The sequence below is a fragment of the Pteronotus mesoamericanus genome, unplaced genomic scaffold, assembly GCF_021234165.1.
Source record: "Pteronotus mesoamericanus isolate MK-2021 breed Mesoamerican mustached bat unplaced genomic scaffold, CSHL_Meso_final scaffold_533, whole genome shotgun sequence".
Classification (NCBI taxonomy): domain Eukaryota; kingdom Metazoa; phylum Chordata; class Mammalia; order Chiroptera; family Mormoopidae; genus Pteronotus; species Pteronotus mesoamericanus.
In genome coordinates, this window is record NW_026555320.1 from 5589847 (window position 1) to 5612879 (window position 23033).

At 38.8% G+C, this 23033-nt stretch overlaps 1 protein-coding gene and 1 non-coding gene across 3 annotated transcripts in view; both read right to left on the reverse strand.

Annotated features, from left to right (window-relative positions):
* DCAF1 (DDB1 and CUL4 associated factor 1) overlaps positions 1-23033 on the reverse strand; it is a 59620-nt gene that overhangs the window by 33242 nt on the left and 3345 nt on the right. For both annotated transcript variants that reach the window (XM_054594683.1, XM_054594684.1), the window contains exons 2-9: positions 18513-18630; positions 13710-13786; positions 11305-11378; positions 8868-8981; positions 5830-5967; positions 4093-4605; positions 3680-3781; positions 980-1138 (exon numbers count right to left, since the gene is read on the reverse strand). In XM_054594683.1, the coding sequence (XP_054450658.1) occupies positions 980-1138; positions 3680-3781; positions 4093-4605; positions 5830-5967; positions 8868-8981; positions 11305-11378; positions 13710-13786; positions 18513-18622 (1287 nt within the window). In that variant the 5' untranslated portion in view covers positions 18623-18630. The remainder of the gene's footprint in view (positions 1-979; positions 1139-3679; positions 3782-4092; positions 4606-5829; positions 5968-8867; positions 8982-11304; positions 11379-13709; positions 13787-18512; positions 18631-23033) is intronic.
* On the reverse strand, positions 2665-2772 carry LOC129087824 (U6 spliceosomal RNA). The gene has a single exon (XR_008530946.1). It is a non-coding gene; the product is annotated as a U6 spliceosomal RNA (small nuclear RNA).

Here is a 23033-nt window from a genome sequence, read left to right on the forward strand (position 1 = left end):
CTCAAAAGACTACATACCCTCGCATAATGTTGACCTCAAGAGGAAAAAAAATTAAAATCAGAACATTACCTTATTATTAATGCATATGCAAAGATGAATACACACAGCCCCCAAAGAATTTCCCAACTTCACTCTACCAAAATAGCCACAACACACAGAATATCAGAAAATTGTTCCAGGCGTAGAAATACCAAGAGAGTCCCCTAGGGGTGTTTGGGGACCCATTACTTTTCTTTTTTTTTTTTTTTAAGATTTTATTTATTTATATTTAGACAGAAGGGAAGGGAGAGAGAAAGAGAGGGAGAGAAACACCAATGTGTGGCTGCATCTCACATGCCAACAGGGGACCTGGTTCACAACCCAGGCAGGTGCCCTGACTGGGAATTGAAACAGCAACCCTTTGGTTCGCAGGTGGGCGCTCAGTCCACTGAGCCACACCAGCGGGACCCATTATTTTTCAAATGTACAATCCACTTATACTTTTTAAAAATCAGTAAATAAGGAAGCCTAAACTGGAAAAACAAGAGAACCAGACTGGGAGCCTGTGGGGCCCTGAGAACACTAAAATGATTTTACTATCAACTATTTGTTAATACACACAAAGCATCATTGTTGTTTTTATAATAAATTGACTAAAAAAAACACAAACTGCAAACTATGCCTCCACTGAGAGACATCTGAAAAGCCTTAAGACTAATCTTAATGCAACAGAAATGGCAAAAACTAAATAAAACTCCCAAACCCCGGTCCATTTTTGCCCTCCCCCCACTCCCATAAAGTCAGAGAAAAAAGGACCTTTCCTAAACAATTTTACATTTTTAGAAAGCTTTGTAAAGACTAGACATTCAGGCTTCTTGCTTCTTTCATTAAAATTTACTCCAACTATCCATTTTTCCTTATCCAAAAGTTGTTCTGTGAGTATGCCAGGCTGTCCCCTCACCCAATCCCACTTCCATGCACCTGAATGGACTGGACTTACTCTTTCCATGGCATCCTGGTTGTAGGACAGGTAATACAAGCACATGGACACACCAGTTGCAGCCATAGAGGGACGAGGAATCTCCAGTAATTTCTGTACTCCACCATGCGCAACAAATTCTGTGGCAAACTTGTTATGGAGCAGGAGGGATGCTAGGTGCTAAACAAAGAAGACACGTTACCATAGAACAATCTAGAGCAGTGATTTTCAGCCAGTGTGCTACAAACATTTTCAAAACATGCAATACCTGACTACTTAGTCAGGGGCACTGATCTCTTTTCCCTTAAATTGTCAAGTAAAAAAATGACAACTAACACAACTGTCCGGTGTGAATGAATCAAAATTATACCTACTTTTGTCAGATCGGCAAAAAGTATATTTTTGATGTGCCACAGAATTTTAGCAATTAGTTTATGTGTGCAATGAGATGAAAAAGGTTGAAAATCACTGATCTAAAAAATCATGATTGATTCACAAAATATTAAATTAAGCTGCTAAGTATAAGGAATTCCCTGAAATAGAACACCACTCCTTCATGAAAGAAAAACTAACAATGCTTAAGGGAAACAAATTTTTTTTTAAAAATCTGGGATTCTAGAACATTCCCTGCCAATACAAAATGTTTTCAAGGTGAAAAGCAAGAAATGAAAAATACTGCTGTAAATAGTAATATAATCCTATAACAATTTTCTACAGAGCTTCCCTGAAGGATTTTGTTAACCTTCCCGTTTTAACCCCTTCGACATAATCAGCTCTGCGCCCTAGCTGTGGTTCAGTCACCGACTCATCATCTAATAAACCCCGAACCCTTGCTTTCATTTACCCTGATCCTAAATATATCCCCCAAAGAACAATCTTCAGCAAATTATCAAACTAGTAGATTGTTAGAACGCATCAGAATGCACTTTCCACAAACTTTTACAGTTTATCTTTTAAGTTCTGTTAACGTCCTACTGAGTTCCTTCCTACTAGTCTCTCTGGGAGGACCCTATCTTCTGGGCAACTGTAAGGGCAGGGGGTGGAATGCAACTATCCAGGCCAATGTGGAGGGTCCTCGGGAGAGCTAGAGCTTCCCTCCTGTTTCTCAGGCCAAGATGTCTTCCTACGAGTGACACAGGCACAAGGTTCAGACAAGACTACCACACAGGCTTACAATGACATGATCTGATACCTGTGCAGATCTCACCAAGGTCCGTGGCAGAAGTAACAGATATGTACCCTCTTTAGAAGTTTTCCCAACACCCAGACTCAGACTAACCCTTATAGTGATGCAAATTCCTTCCCTCTATCTAACTCTTATTTCTTTTGTGCTACACAAACCTCTACCACACTTCCACCCAGTCCTTCTCCCAAAAAGCAGCTAAATCACGAATGGTTCCCCTCAAACCCAGGCCACTGCGTGGGGTTTTTCTCATGCCATGGCCATGAAGTGGCAGCTCCAGTGCCAGGACAGGTAAGTGGGGAAACAGAGAACAAGTAGGCTCAACCTTTTTTGAGAATCTTAATTCTGTTTGGCTCAACACAGCCTATAACCTGGCTCATGTTAGTTATTAGATTAATACTAATTAAAACTAAGTTAAAAATGTACCCGTGGCACTAGGTACATTTTAAGTGCTCACATGGACTAGCAGTCACTGCACCAAACAGCTCAGGTGCAGAACAGTTCTTTTTTTTTTTTTTTTTTTTTTAATATGGAATGCTTCACGAATTTGCGTGTCATCCTTGCGCAGGGGCCATGCTAATCTTCTCTGTATCGTTCCAATTTTTAGTATATGTGCTGCCGAAGCGAGCACCAGAACAGTTCTATTATCACAAAAAGTTCTACTGGACAGCAAAGCTCTATAGTATCAAGAACGAAGTTGTGATTTTAGAGACCCAAAAAGAGCATTATCTCTTTTTCCGAGGTCTTTTCTGGAAACTACAATTTCTCAGAACAAACCACTCCCACAATTTTTTCACAACTTCTGTAATATCAAAAAGAAATCATAAGTTTATATACCTGTCTCTTAACCAAACCATAAAGAACAGAGTCAATTTATTTACTGAACACTGCAAACATCACAGGATGGTACTTTGTTCATCCGTTACACGCAGGGTATAACTATGTGAGAGCCCTCACGTCGGTCATTCAGCTCCTCTCTCTCCACTCAGATTGCCTGAGCTGCCAGGACAGGTGTGGACTTGACAGGCTAAGCTTACCTTGCCCTCCCACAGTCAGCCCCTCTACAACCTAGAAAATCTTCACCTTTGCTGAATTCGGGTCTACCGCTATTTTTTTACTCATTTTATGGTTTATATTTTGGTTACTCTAGATAATCTACCAACATACAATACATAGTCTAAAAACCTAGGAAAAATTGTTACTGGCTGCCAAAGGGAGTATCTAAAAGGCAGCATAGATACTATACACACAGTTTTCCATTCCCGTTCAGCAACAATAACTGAGGCCATGCCTAAGTCTATATCCAATTTCCACCTTAACATTCAGTCCTCTAGGACTGACCCCTACATTTCTGGGGAGCACTCGATAATCCTCCTTTCCTCTAGCTAAGCAAGAATTTTTTCATTTGTACCTATTTTGACACATCTGACAACAGAAAGCCCTGAGTAATAAAAACCCAGAGATGCTATATACCAAAACACATGGGAACATCCATGTCAATAAAATGTTCAGTCACCAAATATTTTTAAGAACTGTACCTTGAGTGCCTCAAATGTAAGCAGGACGTCATTAGTCTGTTTCAGGTCAATATAGAACATCATCAACTCCCGTGATCCAAGCTGCATGAATATGGGAAGTAACTGAAATGAAGACCAAAAACAAATCTTAACGTTTGGCTTTATTTTCACCTGCTTCCAATTTCATTATGAGGATAGAAGATTAGAGAAATAAGGTACCTCTTCCCTACCTCCTTTATGAAGATAAACATACGAACACACTTTGATCAAACAGGCCTTATCAGAAGTGACCTGCATAAGTTTGCCAGTTTGGGACATAGACTTTTTTGTATTAGAGTAAAAACACATCAACGCGTAAAATGCTACCATAAAATATCACAGAAATAAACACAGTAATTCCAAAGTGGGAACAGTACTCTTCCCAATAGGCTTACCTCCTGATATTCTCCTAGAGGGGTCAAATACTGAAGAATAAGTCGCTGTTCAATAGCAGGAGTCATAGGATAAAGGGTATAATTGGTGCCAATCACCCAGGGGGACATCTCTGACCAGCTGCTATTAGACAGCTCAACAAACATGCGATCTGGATCAGCTGATGAGAAACCCAACTTCTGCTTGGCCTTCCTAAAGCTCTCTCTGTCGCCCTGCTTTGCTGACTTGTTTTTCCTCAAGCCTCCTTCCTCAGGTTTTGTTGCTGAATTCACTCTGCTACTGGTCTTGTGGCTGGAATCAAGATGAAAGGAGATCTCCATGTCTCCAGGGGCTTCCTCTTGTACACCATCCACGACATCTACAGCCATGTCACCATAGTCCATATCCACAGCTTCCTCATCCAGAGGCAAAAGGGGTTCAGAAGGGAGCTTCCGTGGGCTGGGGCGCTTGCTTTCTTGCCGCGAAGCCACTTCCTGAAGCTGTAGCTCCCGCAGTCTTCGAAGCACTATTGCTACCTACCAACAGATATTGAAATAAAAAAGATTGTCTTTTCTGCATCTTAATTTAAATGATCCTTAACAAATAATTTTTATTCCCACTTACAGAAAGCTAGATATTCATGTAGTTATTCCAATGTTTGGTAACAGTAAAAATTTAATAAATACGCTGACTTGATTCATATAGCTTGATGAAATAAGCAATAGCTAAATTTTCTCTCATTCCCCAGAAAACTTCCCAGAAAACCCAAACCAGAAGATGAGCACGTAAAAGACATCATTCACAACTGATCTCTCAGGATCAAAGCTGGACTGGATGGACCATCACGGCTAAAGAGGAAAACACTAAATATATTCACAATTTTTTTAAAAGTAGCTTTGAAAATCAAATGTGAAGGTTTCTCAAACTTGTAGCAGTTATAAGTTATATTCTATTACATACTGTAATCTATATTATACATAATTACTTAATCTGTTTTTCAAGTTCACCATTTATTTTTCACTTTTCCTTTTAAGTATTTATTTTAGGGCCCAACCCTAAAATGTGTTATCGTGCTTAGTTTTAAAAAGGGAGAGGGATTTTGTCAGCAGTTTACTTTGGATGAAAAAAAAGTATGATAGATGAATATGTAATTAGTAAAATGATCACAATTTAAGTGGTATATATACAGCTGTTCACTGTAAACTTCTTTCAATAATTCAACTTTGTTCTATGTTTTAAAAGTTCATTGTCCAAATGTTGGGGAGGCAAAAGAAATGGTACTAGTCCTTATCTGGTATAAACTATCATGATCCTTGACAAGATGAAAAATAACAGTTTCAAGTTAAAAAAAAGGTAAAATAAAAGCTCTTATGAAAAGTAATCCTGAAATGTTGAAATGACAGGTACACTGCAGTACAATGTAATAAATAAGATCTACCTATTCAAGTTTAGGTAGCAAGAAGAAACTTGTGCTTATTCTCCCATCTTAAGCAAAAATTCACTTATTTAAAAAAAAATTTTTTTTTTTATTTTTTAGAGATGGAGAAGGGAGGCAGAAAGACAGGGAGAGGAACCACCAATATGCAAGAGAAACATCAACTGGGTGCCTCTCACACGCCCCCAGCTGGAGACCTGGCCCACAACCCAGGCATGTGCCCTGACTGGGAATTGAACCAGTGACCTTTCGGTTTGCAAGTCAGCACTCAACCCACTGAGCCACATCAGCCAGGGCCAAAAATTCACCTTAACATAGTCCTTACCAACTGTGAATTTTCATCCCTGTAGTTGGCAGCAATGTCTTGATTTTCCATAGCACCTCCTAACAGTCCAGTAGAATATGTCCGCAATGGCTGATCAGCCTCTCGGGCCCATTTGAAAAGATTTTCAACAATTCCTTCCTATAGGAAAAGAAATGAGGTAGTATTGATACAATTTAGGCGAAAAACCCATTTTCACAATTAAATACCTATGCAAAGATTTTAGTCTTATGAAAAAAATTTAATACAGTATGTTATTGCTGGTCATAAAATGTAAAAATGTAAATGAGTGTCTAATAGTAGATCGTTGTTAGATATCTGTGCATCTGTGAAATACAATCCTACTGAGCCATTAAAACTCAAGAGGAGAGTGAGCAAGGCAGGAAGGAAGAGAGTGAAGAGAGAGAAACATCAATCTGTTGTTCCACTTACTTATGCGTTCACTCGTTGATTTTTTTGTATGTTCCCTGACTGAGGTTGGAACCCACAACCTTGGCAGATCAAGACGATGCTCTAACCAACTGAGCTACCGGCCAGGGCCAACAATATTTTCTTTTAAACACTATGCATTTTATATTTTTTAAAAATATTTATTTATTTATTTTTAGAGAGAGGGGAAGGGAAAGGAAAAAGAGAAATGTCGATGTGCAAGAGAATCATCAATCAGTTGCCTGTCATGTGTCCCCAGCCAGGGATCTGGACCGCAACCGAGGCGTGTGCCCTGACCAGGAATGGAACCAGAGACCTTCTGGTATGTGGGACGGCACCCAACCCACTGAGGCAGTCAAGGACTCTTCCCTAGGGTCATGGAACCATTCTCTTCTCTATTTCCAAACATAGTAAATTTTTTTTTAATTAACACTGAAAAGGACACTTTAAGAAATTTTGTTTTAAAACATTTATTAACATGGAAATATATTAAGTAGAAGTGTCTTTTATTGTTCCTGCTTTCTAAACATTATAAGAAATACTAACTCCAACTATCCTCTTCCATCTACAAATTACCCAGAATTTTTGTCTCCTTCTTACCCTCCAAAGTTGTCCATTCTAAATTTACAGAAGTATTCTACTACTCAGTTTCGACTACTGGCTGGCCTCTATTGCTGCTACGGTGAAGTTTGCTCTGTTCAATTATCTGCGGGAATCTTTTTTATTCTGGTTGTTTTTAAGATCTCACTGTCTTTGGTATTCTTCATTGGGCTTTCTAAATCTTAGTGCTCGTATCTTTCATTTATTTGTAAAATCCTAGCCTCATCTCTCAGAATATTGCTTTTCACTTATTATTCTAGTCTCTCCTCTTGAAACTCCTCTTTAGATAAATTTTGAACTTTCTAACTCTAGTCTCCATATCACAACTTCTCTCATATTTTTCAACTTCTATTTCTAGAAATCTCATTATTGGTTATCCTATTACATCTTCCAGTTCATTAATTCTATCTTCTGCTGTGTCTAAACATCCCTCTAACTCATCAATTAAGTTTTTAAATTCAGTAACTGTAATGTGTAGTTCTTTGGTTCATTTTCCAAATGGGCATTTTCCCCCAAAATCTTGAACTTGTTTTTAGAGTTCTAATTCCTTAGTTTATACCCAATAACTTTTAACCATTTGCAAGTGTACAATTCAGTGAGATTACGTACATTCAAAACATGTAACCATCACATCTACTTCCAGAATGTCTTCATTATCTCAAACAGAAACTCTGTACCCCTACTTTCAATAATGGATAGAATTAAACAGAAGATCAATAAGGAAACAGAGGAGCTGAACAACACCATCAACCAATCAGACATAACAGCGGTAGAGAACACTCAACCCAACAAGAGTAGAATACACATTCTTCTCAAGTACACATGGAACATATTTCCAAGATAAACCATATGCTAGGGAATAAAACAAGTGTTAATAAATTTTGAAAAACTAAACTCTTACAAAGAAACTTCTCTAAATACAATGGAATGAAATGGGAAATCAAAAACCCAAGGAAAACTGGAAAATTCATATGTGGAAATTAAACAACACTCTCTCCTTTTATTTTTTATTAATTAATCTATCCTCACCCGAGGACATTTTTCCTGATTTTAGAGAGAGGAGAATGGAGGCAAAGAGAGAAGGAGAGAAACAGCAGTGTGAGAAAGAAACAGTGATTGGTTGCCTCTCACATGCACCCTGAATGGGGACGGAACCCACAACCCTGGCATGTGCCTGACTGGGAATCGAACTAGAGACCTTTCGGTTTACAGGATGACACTCCAACCAACTGAGCCACACCTGCAAGGGCTAAACAACACTCTTAAGAGAACCAATGGGTCAAAGAAGAAATCACAAGAGAAATTGGAAACTACCTTGAGATGAATGAAAACAAAAAACAACATGCTAACGTTTATGGAATATGGCAAAAACAGTGCTAAGAGGGAAATTTAGGGCTGCAAACACACAAGACTTTAAAAAAAAAGAAGACAACCTCAAATCAATAACCTAACTGAACACTTTCAAAAACTAAAGAAAGAGTAAACAAAAACCCAAAGCTAGAAGAAATAAAGAAATAATAATGGTTAGAGTTAAGATAAACAAAATAGTGAAAAAGAGATATAGAAAATTAATGAAACCAAAAGTTGTATGTTTGAAAAAACCCATACGAAAAAAAGAGAAAAGACAAATTACTAGAATCAAATATGAAAGATGAGATATCACTAGCAATTTTACAGAAATAAAAAAATAAACACTATGAACTCATGTTAAATATTTTTGACCAGTATATTCGGTCTCCTACAATGGTAGCTAATTAGAGATTTTCATATACAGTACTGCAAATTACAGCATTAAATTACAATGTTATCCCTGAAATACTTCACATGGCACCTGAGCAGCAAGTACTCATTAAAAGAGTTATTTTTAAATTTTTCTTACTGTCTTTTTTCCCATTTCTTAAACATATTTTACTATTATAATAAGAAAAAAACTCTAAATTATTGTAACAAAGACAAATAAACATTTCACCACTCAATTAAAAAATAAAATGACTTTTCTTTTTAGGAAGCACCTTTTCTTGAAAAACAACAGCAGTTTCCAGGCCTGGCATGATGTCCAGCAGAAGTCTGCAGGCTGCGGTGTTCAGAGGGGGCTCTCGGCTTGTCATCACGTACGCGTTCACCAGCTATAAGGAAGAGAAGAGATGTTTTTTGTCTAAAACTCAATCCTGTCAAATCACATTAGTTTAATAAATCCTTAATATATTCTCATCACTTGCCTACGAGGTATTAAAGAAACCTCTTTAATTATTATAAATAGTTATGATCCTGCTGAGCCATGATAACATCACATGCAGCTTTAAAGTCAAATCCCCCCCCAACTTAGCAACCATAAAGTTCAAAGGATATGACAAAGAAATCACTCCCCCACGTTCATATACATTCTTTTCAGAAAGATAAAAGCAGGAAAAGAGAAGCCCCTACCAGATTCTTGACAATGGTTATGAAAAATAGTATTTCATATTTTTATATAAATAAATGTATTAATAAAACTTTCCTTTGAGTACTCACCAAATACTTACTGAATCTGTACTACTAAGTGGCATTGTGTTCTGTGCTGGGTATATAACAATAAATAAGACAGTCCCACTATCAAAGCATTATAACCCAACAAAGGTGACAGCTGGGAAAATAAGTATTATGAGCACAGGATGCTAGAGAAGCCTACAGGCGGCCACACAACTCCCCCCCTCCCCCCCACAACGAGAACTTGCAGAAGGCTGTAGAGAGGAAAGGATTCCAAGCCAGAACAGAAAGGGCAAGTAGAAGTAGCTAAGCAGCAGTAAGGAGCAGAAAAGGTCCAAAGGGCAAGAACTAAAAATTGAGAGAACAGCCCTGGCTGGTGTGGCTCAGTGGGTTGAGCGCTGGCCTGCCAACCAAAAGGTCGCTGGTTTGATTCTCAGTCAGGGCACATGCCTGGGTTGTGGGCTATGGGGGCGTGAGAGGGGCAACTGATGGATGTTTCTCTCCCTGTCTTCCCCTCTCTCTAGAAATGAATAAATAAAATCTTTTTTAAAAAAAATGGAGATAACAAAGACCAGAGACAGATTGGGGGGAGAAAGAGGGAGAGGGAGGGGGAGAGAGAGAGGGAGAGGGAGGGAGAGAGAAACAGAGACAGACAGACACACCCCACCCCAGCCCCAACTAAAAAATTTACGATTTATTTTAAGGGCAACAGGAAGCCACTAGTGGATTTTAAGTAAGAGGGTGCAATGATAACTTTTTGCACTTTAGAAAGATTTCTGGGCTGCGAAGTTAAAAATGGTTTGGAGCAGGACAGACAAGAGAAACCAGTTAAGAGGCTTTGAGGTAACCAAGAGACAGTAGTGGCTAAACCTTGGCCTGGCAACAAGGGCAGAAAGAAGTAAAAAGATTTGTGAAGGTTACAGGGGAGGAACAATAAGACTATTGAATGAGGGAGTTTGGAGGAACAAAGGGTAACTTCTAGCTGGCAAGACAAGGATACCATTACTGAGCTAGAGAACAAGAGAAACAGATTGGAGAAAACAATTAGACACATGGAATTCAAGATGCCCATGGGGAATATCCAGGTGGGAATGTCTAGAAAGCAGCTGGAAGTGATCTGAAGGTGAGAAGATACATTAGTGATAGAAAATAAGTTGCAAAGTAAATACAATACAGATAATAATAACAGCTAATACTTGCTGAGCCCTCGTGAACCAAGTTCTGTGCTAAGCATTTTTCATGCTTAATTTTATTCACACATTACAAAAACATTTTAGGGTAACAACTATCATCCTCTATCTTACAGATTAGAAAAATAAAACCTGGAGAAGCTTAAGTTGCCTAAAGATCACACTGTCAGTGAATGGTGGGGCTGCATTTAAAGTGAACACATGGCTGCCCCCGCCAGCCAGCCAAAGCTCATGCTCCCAAGCACTATGCCAATCTGCCTCCAGAAACGGCCACAACTTATTGAACACTTCCTCTGTTTCGGAGATGCGAGTGAGGGGGTGTGTGTGTGTGTGTGTGTCCACGTGTATTGTCCCTCCTCTCATTTGCTCCTCAATAGCAGGGAGCTAGAGAAGGCACCTTTCTCTCCCTTCACATTCCCAATGCACACACCGCAGCGTCAATGCAGAATTATGCCACATGCATCACTCTGATTTTTCTACTGAGAAACCTAAGAGGACTCCTGTATTCCCAAATTCAAAATCATCTTTGCCTAAAGATAAGCACAGATGCCTTTGGAGTCCTCAGCAATGTTTAACTGAAGAAAGTACACACCTTGAGAAAATACCTTGGACTTTGGTAAGAAGTAAATCCATGATTACTCTTACTTCACTGAACCAAATACCAAATTAAAAAATCTATCTGCTCTATTCCCACCTTTGTCAAGGCCTCAAGAGAAAGCAAACTATTTACAAAAAACAGTAAGGTACAGCATCTGCTCATGATAATCTGGAGAAAAGTAAGAAGCAAACCTACTGCATTCATGAAATCATCATTCTTGAAGAGTATTCTCAGCAAGTGGCCCAGCATGCACTCTGGATCAGCTCGACCTATCAAAAGAAGAGAGGGGAACAAACAAAAGAATGAGTAAGTCATCCCAGTCAAGCAACTTAGACTTCTATAAAAGTGCCCAGGTTATTATAAATACTACTAAAATACCACTAAAACAGCAGCAAAAAGACAAAGAAACAAAGATGAGATGCTTTTGATAAACTAGCTTCCTTAAGAAACAGTCTTTAAAATTAGAAGTGACAATATAAAAACTTGAGACACTGCTCTCTCGCCTTGCCACCTCCCAGAGCATTGCCTAGATAGCAATGCTGGATTAAATCATGAGCACTAGACACAGACCGTCATCGTTAAATGTACACAAGGTCTACAAGCGTACACAAAAGAATCAGAAAGGAACCTAAAACAAAGAAAACCCCTGACTTCTCAGCCTCAGAAAGAGTAGGAAGCACGACTTTTGATGGGTGGCTTAGAAGAGACAGGCTCCAGGTTCAATCTCTCTTGCAACTACAACACCAAGGAAGCAGAGATGTGTCCCCAAACTTGCAATGACATCCTAGGATGGGGGTGAGGTGGGGGATCCCAAGCAATCACTAACTCTAAAGATACAGTAACCTTGGCCTTAATTTCCAAGCTCCTGGGGAAACAGAAGAGACCAGGGACATAGGATCTACTCAACACACAGCCTAAAGGTAAAAGAAATTAGTTAATGGTGGGAGAATTATTGGCCTGTCTTTAAAACAGATATCATCTTATTTTATTTTCATTTCAAAATATTAGAGTGGAAAATTTAGTTAACAGATAAAAAAAAAATGTAAGCTGCTGATACAAAGTGTTTTTCAAGCTGTAATTAGTATCCTTAAGTAATTCACAAAAAGTTAGAGAACAGTATCATAAAAACAAATAAGGACCTCAGATTACCAACTCTCTATGTTTAGAAATAATGAAACTCAGACCTTTACATTTATTAACAGAAATAATGCCTAATGACAAATATTGCTTAACATAAGAGGTAGGGAAGAAAATATTGTCTTTAAATTTCTGCTGAAAAAAGGTGCATCTTTCTGCCTCTCCCTTCTACCTCATTACCATTTCATCCCTTCTAAGGCAGTATCTCTGAGCATAATCATCTCTTTCAGTTCTTTTCATAATGCCATTGGTTAACTAAAATTCTTATTTCACATTCACTGTCATACTTCTTCATGCTGACGGCCTTCCTGAAAAGGTGGGTTCGCTCTGGATGGTGCAGCTCAGTGGACTGAGTGCCAGCCTGCAAACTGAAAGGTCGTTGGTTCAGTTCCCAGTCAGGGCACATGCCTGGGTTGCGGGCCAGGTCCCCAGCTGGGGGGCATGAGAGAGGCAACCAACTGATGTATCTCTCACACATTGATTGTTTCTCTCCCTCTCTTTCTCTCTCCCTTCCCCTCTCTCTAAAAAGATAAATATCTTTTTTCAAAAGAGTGGGTTGAATAGGTGAATAGTCCTCTCAAGTCACAAGTGGGGATGTCTAGGGCAAGGGCAGCAGATAACATCACACAGACAACTGGACACTCAATCTGAAAAGCCTAACTTACTTACATTTGAGAATAAATGTCTGAGAAATAGAAACAAACCCTGGAACATTCCGGTGGATATACAATGTTTTTATTTTTATCGAAGAACTGCTCTGGCTTCTGAGAGAGAACGCTTACATGCAGTGTGGGGCACACATGACTTCAGCTCTGCCTGCTGGTAATCTGCCTGAGAGAGAACGTAAAATGGCAGCCTCAAGTACCATACCGTTTTGTACTATAGCAAATTCCATGCCAAAGCAGGCTGGGTTGCCATGACTCTAATTAAATCAGCCGAACATAAAACCAAACTAACAAGAAACGGCATCCTTTAGGTGCTGAGACACTAAAGCAGACATCAAGAAGCCTGTTTTTAGTCAAGACTCCAAGTACATATCAACTTCATAACTAAAGGCAAGACAGTGACTGCATTCTGAACTGCACTTCCCCAGTAAAGGAAAAGCTATCACTGCTGGAAAGATGAAGGCACAGAGGATAACACCTTTCAGTGTATAAGGCAGAAGAGAAGGCATTCTCTTTTTAAGTCTTTGTGATCATACCAAATGAGTCAATAAGGTAATACCTACATAATTTAGTCCCTTTAAGTTAATTATGTTCTGTTTGATCTGTAAATATTACAAATTTCAATTTTTCCAGAAATTCATTTTTCCTCACTGCTCCCTTCTTGAACAATATTCTAATATTTTAATAGGCCTTAAAACTTAGCATAAAATGTGCTATTTCCATTGAAAAACATGTTCTAGCCAGCATTCTTCTTGTGTAAGAAAATCGGAGCTGGGCTCAGGAGAACTCCGGTCTCACCAGGGTGGCGGTCATCAAACGGGTCCGGGTCCCCCTTGCGGTACTCTTCAGTTTCCTTTTCAATCAGCTCAGACATCCTAGCACAAAGGGAAGGCAGGGTCAACTCAGACATGCGTAGAAAACATGTACCACCACCTATGACAGTCCATTCCACAAAGTACAAAACAGAAGCAAAAAGTAAGAAAAAGGTATTTTCCTGATGAACAGAAATCAAAACCACAAGCTCTTAAGACAATTTCCACTCCCAAAATCATCCTTCTGTCCCTTTTTCTGTCTCCAAAAATAGCACTACCTCCCCTCGGAAGACATAACCCTAGGAGTCGTAATTAAAACCCTCCTTTTTTCCCCATCCCCCACAACAATTCTCATTAGCTCTACCTACAAAATATCTCTTGACTTCCATCATTTCTCTGAATCTTCACCACACCTACTCTTGTCCAGACCAGCATCGTTAACTGCCTGGACTACTTGGAACAGCGTTTTCGCTGGTCTCCTTGCTTTCCTGCTTCCCTGCTTGACCCAGCTTCCAATGACTTACTACAGTAACTCAATTAAACCCGAGCACGACCACAGCTTGCAATAACCCAGATGCCGCCTGCGTCTCCGACCACTTCTCCTCCACTCCCTCTCACTGCGCTTCACTGACACGGCCTTCTCGGCTCTCGAAGAGTCCAGGTCCGTTACTGCTTCAGGTCCTGTCTTTGCGTGGTTACCTGGGCCTCTAACATTCCTCCCCCACATAAGCTTCCACCCCAGCTCCCAGGCAGCCTCTCATTTCCTCTTTCTCACTCCAGATTAGTTTTGCCTACTCTAGAATGGAATCCACATACTCTTTTTGTATGTGGCTACTTTCACTCAGCATATTTTGAGTCACTCACGTTGTTTCATGTATCAATAGTTCCTTCTTACGCATGCATTCTTTTTGAAACAAGAAAAATCACCTTTAGAGTAGCCTAAGCAAATCTGAGATTTTAGTCTATTATGACAATCAAATACAAGGCTGTCCCACTCTCCAATATCTAGCATGGTGTCTTAACTCTAACTCTCCTATATGCTTTATTTCCACAAAACTATACTTCCTAGTCTTGAAGGTTAAACTCTCTGCAAAAATTCTTACCCACTCTAGTACATTTTTCCCTGTTAAGTCTCAGAATTACTTCCACTTTTTCTACCTTTCCCTTTAAATTCTGAAAATTATCTTTTCCACAAAGGGCAATTACACAAAATATATTTAAAATTATGTAAGTTCTACTAGTATCTCCAGTTGAAACTAAACAATATAGCACAGCAGAAATTGAAAACATGGCTTCTGGAGCCAGACGGCAGGGTTCAAATCCCCCACTAACTGTGCATCAGGTTACTCGGCCTGTCTGTGCCTCATCTGGACAATGACGGCGATGGCACCTCCTCCCTGAGGTTGAGGTTAATATACGCGCTCTGCCTGGAGCAAAGCTTGATATGTGAGGGCTATTTAGGTGTTCTTACTATGAGAACTGAGAATCACAATCAAAGAGAAAAACAATCTAAGGCAGATATTGCCTGGATAGGGCAGAAAGAAGCCTTCTGAAGGTGCCACACACAAGTTCCATAATTTGATCTGGGTAAGGGTTTTACAAGTTAAAAAAACCCATCAAGCACAGTTCTTTACAGTATACAAATTATGTTTCAGTAATGATTAAAAAAATAAAAAAAACCAGACAACCTGGATTAAGCTAACACAGATTGGCCCAATGCCCATCCCTTTGTATAGAATCAAGTCAAAGGCTTGATATAATAAAGAACATAAATAATAAAAATCAATTAAAGTTACAAACAGTGGTATGTTCTTTTTAGAAAAAATTGCCAAAAGAGCATTCTTAAAAAAAAATAGTGATCAATAAAAGAGTAGGTAGGCCTGAAATTCATTTGCTTCTCACAGAATATACCAAAAACCCCAACCTGCAGCCAGTTCAGGGCGGGGGAGGCCATGAGGGCACTTGAGGAACACACAGTGAACTGAGAGACCCACAAGCTGGAGCGTGAGGGAAGCTGCTCCTATCTACAATAAACCACACTTTGATTTCATCCTTCTATCCCTTCAATTCCCCTCTAACAGTGAAGACCTTTTTAGGACCTTGCTCCACACAACTTTAGTTTCCATCCCTGCCTTCTATTCACCCTCCACCCCAACAGGGCCCATTCCCTTCCCGCCACAAAGCATGCCCCAGTCCACTCTCCCCTTGATGCCTTTTTCAGTCACGTTTCTCACATTTTCTAGAAAATCTGTTCCCTGCTTTTCATCAAGCTATACTCTACCATCTTTCAAATCTCTGTTCCAAGGAAACGTGACCTCCTCTTGTACTGGAAAGTCCACTGGAACTGGAGTTAAAACTCAGGATTCTAACCTTAGATTTCCACTGTCTGGCTATGCAGTCTTTGGCAAGTAGATCTGAAGATGGCTTTCTTGTAACAACAGAACTCTCAGTGATACTTTTAGTAACAAATGAGGAAGCTGAGGTTCAGAGAAGTGTCTTAGACAGTTCTAACACACAAAACGTCCTCAAATATTTATTGAGTGAATAAAAAGAACTGACTTGTTCAAGTTATTTCCATTCTCATAGTCTCCACAATATTTATGAACCATGTTGCCAGATTTAGCATTTTACTGTATATTATTTTATTACTATTCTGTATCGTTTCTTCTCCATTAGTTGCTTCCCAGAAAGTTAGCTCCTTGGAGACAGGGCCCTCTATTTTAGGCTTTGCACTGCTCAATAACTTAGCATAGTGTCAAAGATGATGGTCAAATAATAGAAATGTGAAATAGCCTTGAAAATAAAACATTTGAGTCTTTTCAGTATACATGTTTGATAACTATTTTTTGAGCAATAAAGCAAACCCGCCACTAACATGACGCCCATTTAGGGTCCCCCTTTCACAGTCACATCCATAATCCACATGTTAACTGCACAACACTTAGCTTGTTAGAGCTGTGGCTGCATTTCAAGTATCTTGTGATTAGTTCTTAATCTCCAATGCCTCTACGAATTAAAACCCACTTCCCACCAGTCAACAACTAGATCCCTAAAAAAAAAAAAACTATTTTCACATGTTTCCCATGTATCAAGAGCAGTTATGAACAAAAGCATTTACCCATGTATGAATTTTCATAAAATCAGTCTTCTTTATACCTAAAGAAGAGATCACTGCATAAACAAAAAGCTCTTTTCACTACCATGATACCAAAAATTAGATATTAAAGTCTCCCATGTTCCAGTGACCTCCTGCCCAGCCTTTGTTCTTCATTTTCTCTCCTTAATACAGTCAGTCAATCAATTTTGTTCCACACAGTTTACTATGCACTAGGCAGTGGACAAATCATTCTCTGAGGAAATACCAGTAAAAAGGTATAGCACCTACCTTCAAAAAGCTTACAATTTAGTAAGGAGAGGCATGTAAAAAGATAATAAAATGTGGCAAAAGATAAAATGAGAGAAAATTATTTTTTTATATATTTATATATATATATATATATATATGAATAGCAGGAGTATTAAAAGTAAACTTTAAAGGAATGCCCTACGTAGGGACATCAAAGTCAAAGAAGGTTTTAAACTCCTTCTGAAAGAAACAGAGCTTGCCAGGTAGACACATCAAGGAAGGGCATTTCAGGCCAAAGGAACAGCAGTGTAAAGGCACACAGACATCAGAAAATGTGGTGCTCTTCCTTACGGAAGGAAACCAACACTATAAGGCAGAAAAGGGAGGTGGGGGTCAGACCACTCTAAAAAGTTTACATTTTATTCCACAGGAAAAAGGGGATCAGGGAAGAATCAAGGGCAGCGGTATGACAACCAGATTTCTGTGTATGGAAAGACGACTCTTTCAGCAAAGGGGAGGCTGTACTTGAAGAGGGTGAACTGGAGACGAGGGGTAACGCACACCGTCCAACAGTCCCGGCAAGAACGGATCGATACCTAATGAAGGAAGCAGTAGCGGGGATGGCACAGAGGAAGAAGCAGAATCCTCAGGGCTTGAGGACTCAATTGTGCTGGTAGAGGAATACACTAAGGAGGGTGGTTTTCAGTGTTTTAGTTTAAAACAATTTATGCCAAGGCAGGGAATAAGCTGTGAATAAGGAGGGAGGGAGGATGAAGATGATAAGCTCCATGTTGGCCATGGTATGTTGTAGGTATCTATGGAATAGGCAGGTACAGACGTGTGAAACAACCAACCAAGAAATGAATCTCAAGTTTTTAAATAGAGGGATCTAAAGTAGAAATAGACTTGAAAGTTAACATAGGAATAATGTTTTAAATCAGGGACAGAGATAAAACTATCTAGGTAGATTATTTAGAGTAAAGGGAGAAGAGAACCACAAACAAAGCCATGGACTTAAAACAGAAGCAAAAGAACGTACAAAGGAGAATGAGGACAAAGGACCTAAGAAGAAAGGTGAGAAACTTAAAGAGCTTGAAGAAGGAGATAAAGGCTAGTTCTAAAAGGGAAAAAAATGAATTTAGAATTCACAGTGAAGGTGAAGTGTTCCTATACTACTCTCCAAGTTGTCCTTCTTTAAAAGTAATTTGCCCTGATTGGTGTGGTTCAGTGGGTGGGGCACTGTCCTGCAAACAGAAAGGTCACCAGTTCAGTTCCTGATCAGGGCATATTCCTGAGCTGCAGGCCTCTGAGGGCAACAGATCATTGTTTCTCTCACACATCAATGTTTCCATCCCTCTCTTTCTCCTTTCCCCCCTCTCTAAAAGTAAATAAATAAAATCTTTCTTTACAGAAGCAATTTTAGAAACACTTAACTGTTCATACCTGGTAAGGAGAGGCACCATGTCCTGCCCACTACCGTGCTCCTTCTCCCACTGCTCCAGCAGGGTGGTGAGCTCAGCTTTGGAGTCCACATGCACCGCTACCGTAGTCATGGCTTGGCCTAAGGAAGCAAAAAACAGGAACAACAACAATAAAAGACAAAAAAACAAAGCCTGACATACCTCCTACAAGAAGAGTGAGGGGAAACAAAAAGGATGAACAAGTATAGGAAATCATTAAAAGCAAGGAATATTTAACCCTGGGACCCTCTAGGTAACCTTTATTCGTAGGACAGTGAGAAACCTGGGACTGGGAGCCCGGACATTCACCAGGATGGACAAGTCCTGTCATCTCTCTCAACCCCTCAGTTTACAAACAGGGAAACGGACTGAAATCATGATCCTTAAACTTCCTAGGATCAGGAAATCCCTCTGAGAACCAGACAAAAGCTATGGTCCCTTTCATCCCTCAAAAGTATACATACCTACATAGTATATATAAAAGAAGCCCAGGTCTAGATCTCTGAGATCAAAAACTTTAAGGCTACGTTTTTTTTAAAAATATAACATGTAGCAAAAGCAACTCCCCAAAATATTTTGCTCTTTTTGTTTCTCTGTTTGTTTGTTTTTATCCTCACCCAAGGACATTTTTCAATGCTTTTTAAAAGAGAGGAAGGGAGAGAGAGAAACATTGATGCAAGAGAGTAGCATCAACGGATGTCTCCAGTATGACCCTGATCAGGGACTAAGCCTTCAACATAGGTATTTGCCCTGACCCGGAAAGGAACCTGCAACCTTTCAGCTGCAGGACGGCACTCCAACCAACTGAGCCACAATGGCCAGGGCTATTCTGCTCTTTTATAAGTCTCTGGGGTAAAGTTCCACGAAAGATAAACAACACTTTCCTGGTTAAGTCTTAACAAAGTGAAAGTTGGAAAGGAATATTATAAGCCGATTTGTGCTTTAGGCTTCCTAACCTCTCTCACAGCTGATTTCCTGAGAGGAGGAGCTGCTGGGTTGAATGGTGAGCCCGGGGGGGATATAAGGACAGGGAGCTGAGATGGGCTTTGGAGGAGCCACCCGACACATACATACATTGGGAAGAAAGGTTTATAAGAAGCTCCAAAAGGAATAAATGAGACCCAAATGTTTAAGTGGTCTATAGATCAACTTATTTGCCAAAGCAGCTTTAGGATCAAAATGTCAGATTCTGCCATGCAAATGTGTTATTTTCACTGAAACAGCCACCATTCTATAAAAAGTTTCACACCAAAAAGGGATTACTAGCTGCTCTAAGATTATTGTTCACTCTTCTAAAAATATCTACCATAAGATCAAAAAATATGTAAAAGTATCTAAAATGTAAACATTTCCATTTTAACAAAGTAGAAGCAATTCCAGTAGTAATGAATCGTGTCATCTGGTTTTCCCATAACTCCAAAAGAGAACAGTTCCAAAAACAAAAAAATTAAACTTGAATTAAAAGGCTTCTTTTCTGAAGAGACGGACCTACATTTTCAGACTTTCTAACCAAAATTACCAAAAAAAAAAAAAAAAAAAAAAATATTAATGCTTCAGGCATGACTATTATGACCTCTGACCTTAAGAACCCCCAGACTGCATTTTCTACTGTGATCACTAACTACAGATGCATTTTTTTAAATAATGTCTTATTTGGAGTAACTTTAGATTTACAAAAAAGCTGCAAAGATAGTAAAATTCCCATATACCCTTCACTTAGTTCAGTTTCCCCTGTTAGCATCCTACTTTGTAATGGTACAGGGTCAAAATTAAGGAGCCCAACATCAGCACATTATTACTAAGTAAACTCCAGCCCTGATTCAGATTTCACCCGTGTTCCCATTGGTGTCCCTTTTCTGTTCCAAGATTTCATCCAGGACACACTGCATTTAGTTGTCATTTCCCTAGTGGCCACTAGTCAATGACACTTTGTGAGTCTTTCCTTGTTTTTCGTGACTTTGACAATCTTGAGAAGTACTAGCCAGGTAGATTGGGTGAAGCAATATTTAACCAAACATGTACAGAAATTAACATCAATCCTCAAATTCTTCCAAAAAAATAGAATAGGAACCAGCATTTTGTCCCAATTTATTCCATGAAGCCAGCATCACCCCATACCAAAGCCAGATAAAACATCACAAGAAAACTAAAGACTGAGCTGCTTTATGAACATAGAAGCAAAGTCCTCAACAAATACTAGCAAGCTGAATACAGCAGCATATAAAGAGGATTATATATTATGACCAAGTGGGGTTTTTCCCAGAAATGCAAGGATGGTTCAATACACAAAAATCAATTAATATCATACATACACATTAACAGAGGGGGAAAAATGATCATCTGATTGATAGAGAAAAAGCAGCTGACAAAATCCAACACCCTTTTATAATAAAAACAACAAACTGAGACAGAGGATAACTTCCTCAACATGGTAAAAGGCACTTTAAAATAACCCACAGCTTGCACTATGCTCAATGCTGAAAGACTGAAAGCTTTCCCTCCAAAATCAGAGACAAGGATGCCGACTTTCACCACTTACATAAAACATTGTGCTGAACTCTAGTCAGAGCAATTAGCCAAAAAAAAAGAAATAAAGACATCCAAGTTAGAAAGGAAAAAGTAAAATTCTCTTTATTCACAAAATGACATGATGCTACTATATATGGGAAATCCTAAAGGATCCACACACACAAAAAAAACTATTAGACTTAATAAATTAGCAAAGCAAAGCTAAAGAATACAAGATCTACACTAGCAACACACAATCCAAATACAAAATTAAGAAAACTATTTCATTTACAGTAGCACCAAAAAGTAAAATATTAAGGAAAAAAATTTAACCTAAAAAGGCAGAAGACATATACTGAAAACTACAAAACACTGCTGAAACAAATTAGAGAGGACCTAAATAAATGGAAAGACATCCTATGTTCATGGACTGAAACACTTAACATTGTAACCATGACAACACTCTCCAAAGTAGTCAACAGTCACTGCAATCCCTATCAAAAGTCTGAAGACCTTTTTTGCAAGAATGGAAACTTCCATCCAAAAATTCATACACAACTGCAAGGGACCCTGACTAACCAATAATCTTGGGAAAGAAGTTGGAGAATTCACATTTCTGATTTCAAAACCTGCTACAAAGCTACAATAATCAAGACTGTGGTACTGGAAAGACATGGATACCAAATCAACAGAACTGAGAGTCCAGAAATAAAATCTCATTTTTATGGTCAATTGATTTAACAAGCTGGCCAAGACCATTAATAAGAAAAGGATTTGTTGAAAGACCATTAGACCATTCGTAGAAAGACTGCTGGTCCTTCAACAAGTTGTGCTGAGGCAACTGGATATCCACATGCAAAGGAATAACGTTAGATCCTTGCCTCACACCATATACAAAAATTCACTCAAAATGGGTCAAAGCCCTAAATTTAAGAAATTAAGCTATAGAAGTAAACATAAGGGAAAATTCTTAGATTAGCACGGGATTTTTATTTATAAAACCAAAAGCATAAGTAACAAAAGAACAAATAAACTGAACTTCAAATTTAAAATTTTTGTGCAAAAAAGGACAGCATCAGGAAAATGAAAAGACAACCCACAAAATGGAAAGAATATCTGTAAATCATATATTTGATAAGGATCTAGTACTCAAAATATATAAAGAACTCCTACAACTCAACAACAAAAAAACCTGACTCAAAAATGGTCGAAGATCTTGAATATTTTTCCAAAGAAGATATACAAATTGCCAAAAAACACATGAAAAGATGATCAACCTTACTAGCCATTCAAAAATAGAACTCAAAACCTCAATAAGATAGTAGTATTCACACCTGTAAGAATGACTACACCCCAAAAAATCAGAAAATAATGAGCACTGGCAAGGAGGCAGAGAAATTGGAAGATACACTGCTGATGCGAATGTAAAACGGTACAGCAAGTATGGAAAACAGTTCGGTGGCTCTTCAAAATGTTTTTTTTTTAAACATTAAACAGAATTACAATATAGCCCAGCAATTCTGCTCCAACACACAAACCCAAAACAAACTAAAAACAGATATTCAAATACTTGTACACAAATGCTCAAAACAGTATATTCACAATAGCCAAAAGGTGGAAAAAACCACAAATGTCCATCAGTGAGTGGATAAATGAAATGTGGTTATATTCATAAAATGCAGTATTATTCAGCCACAGAAAGGAATTAAGTACTGATACATGTTACAGCTATGGATGAATCTTGAAAACAACATGCTAAATCAAAGAAGCAAGACACAAAAGGTCACATACTGTATGATTCTATTTATAGGAAGCATCCAGAATAGGTAAAGCCATATAGAGAAAGTTGGCTGCTGGTTGCCAGGGGCTTGGGGGAGGAGGAAACAGGAAATGACTCCGTAATGAGTACAGGTTTTCCTTTTGGGGTGATGAGAGTGTCTCAAAACTAAAAGAGGTGATGGCTGCACAGCACTGTTAGTATACTAAACGCCACTGA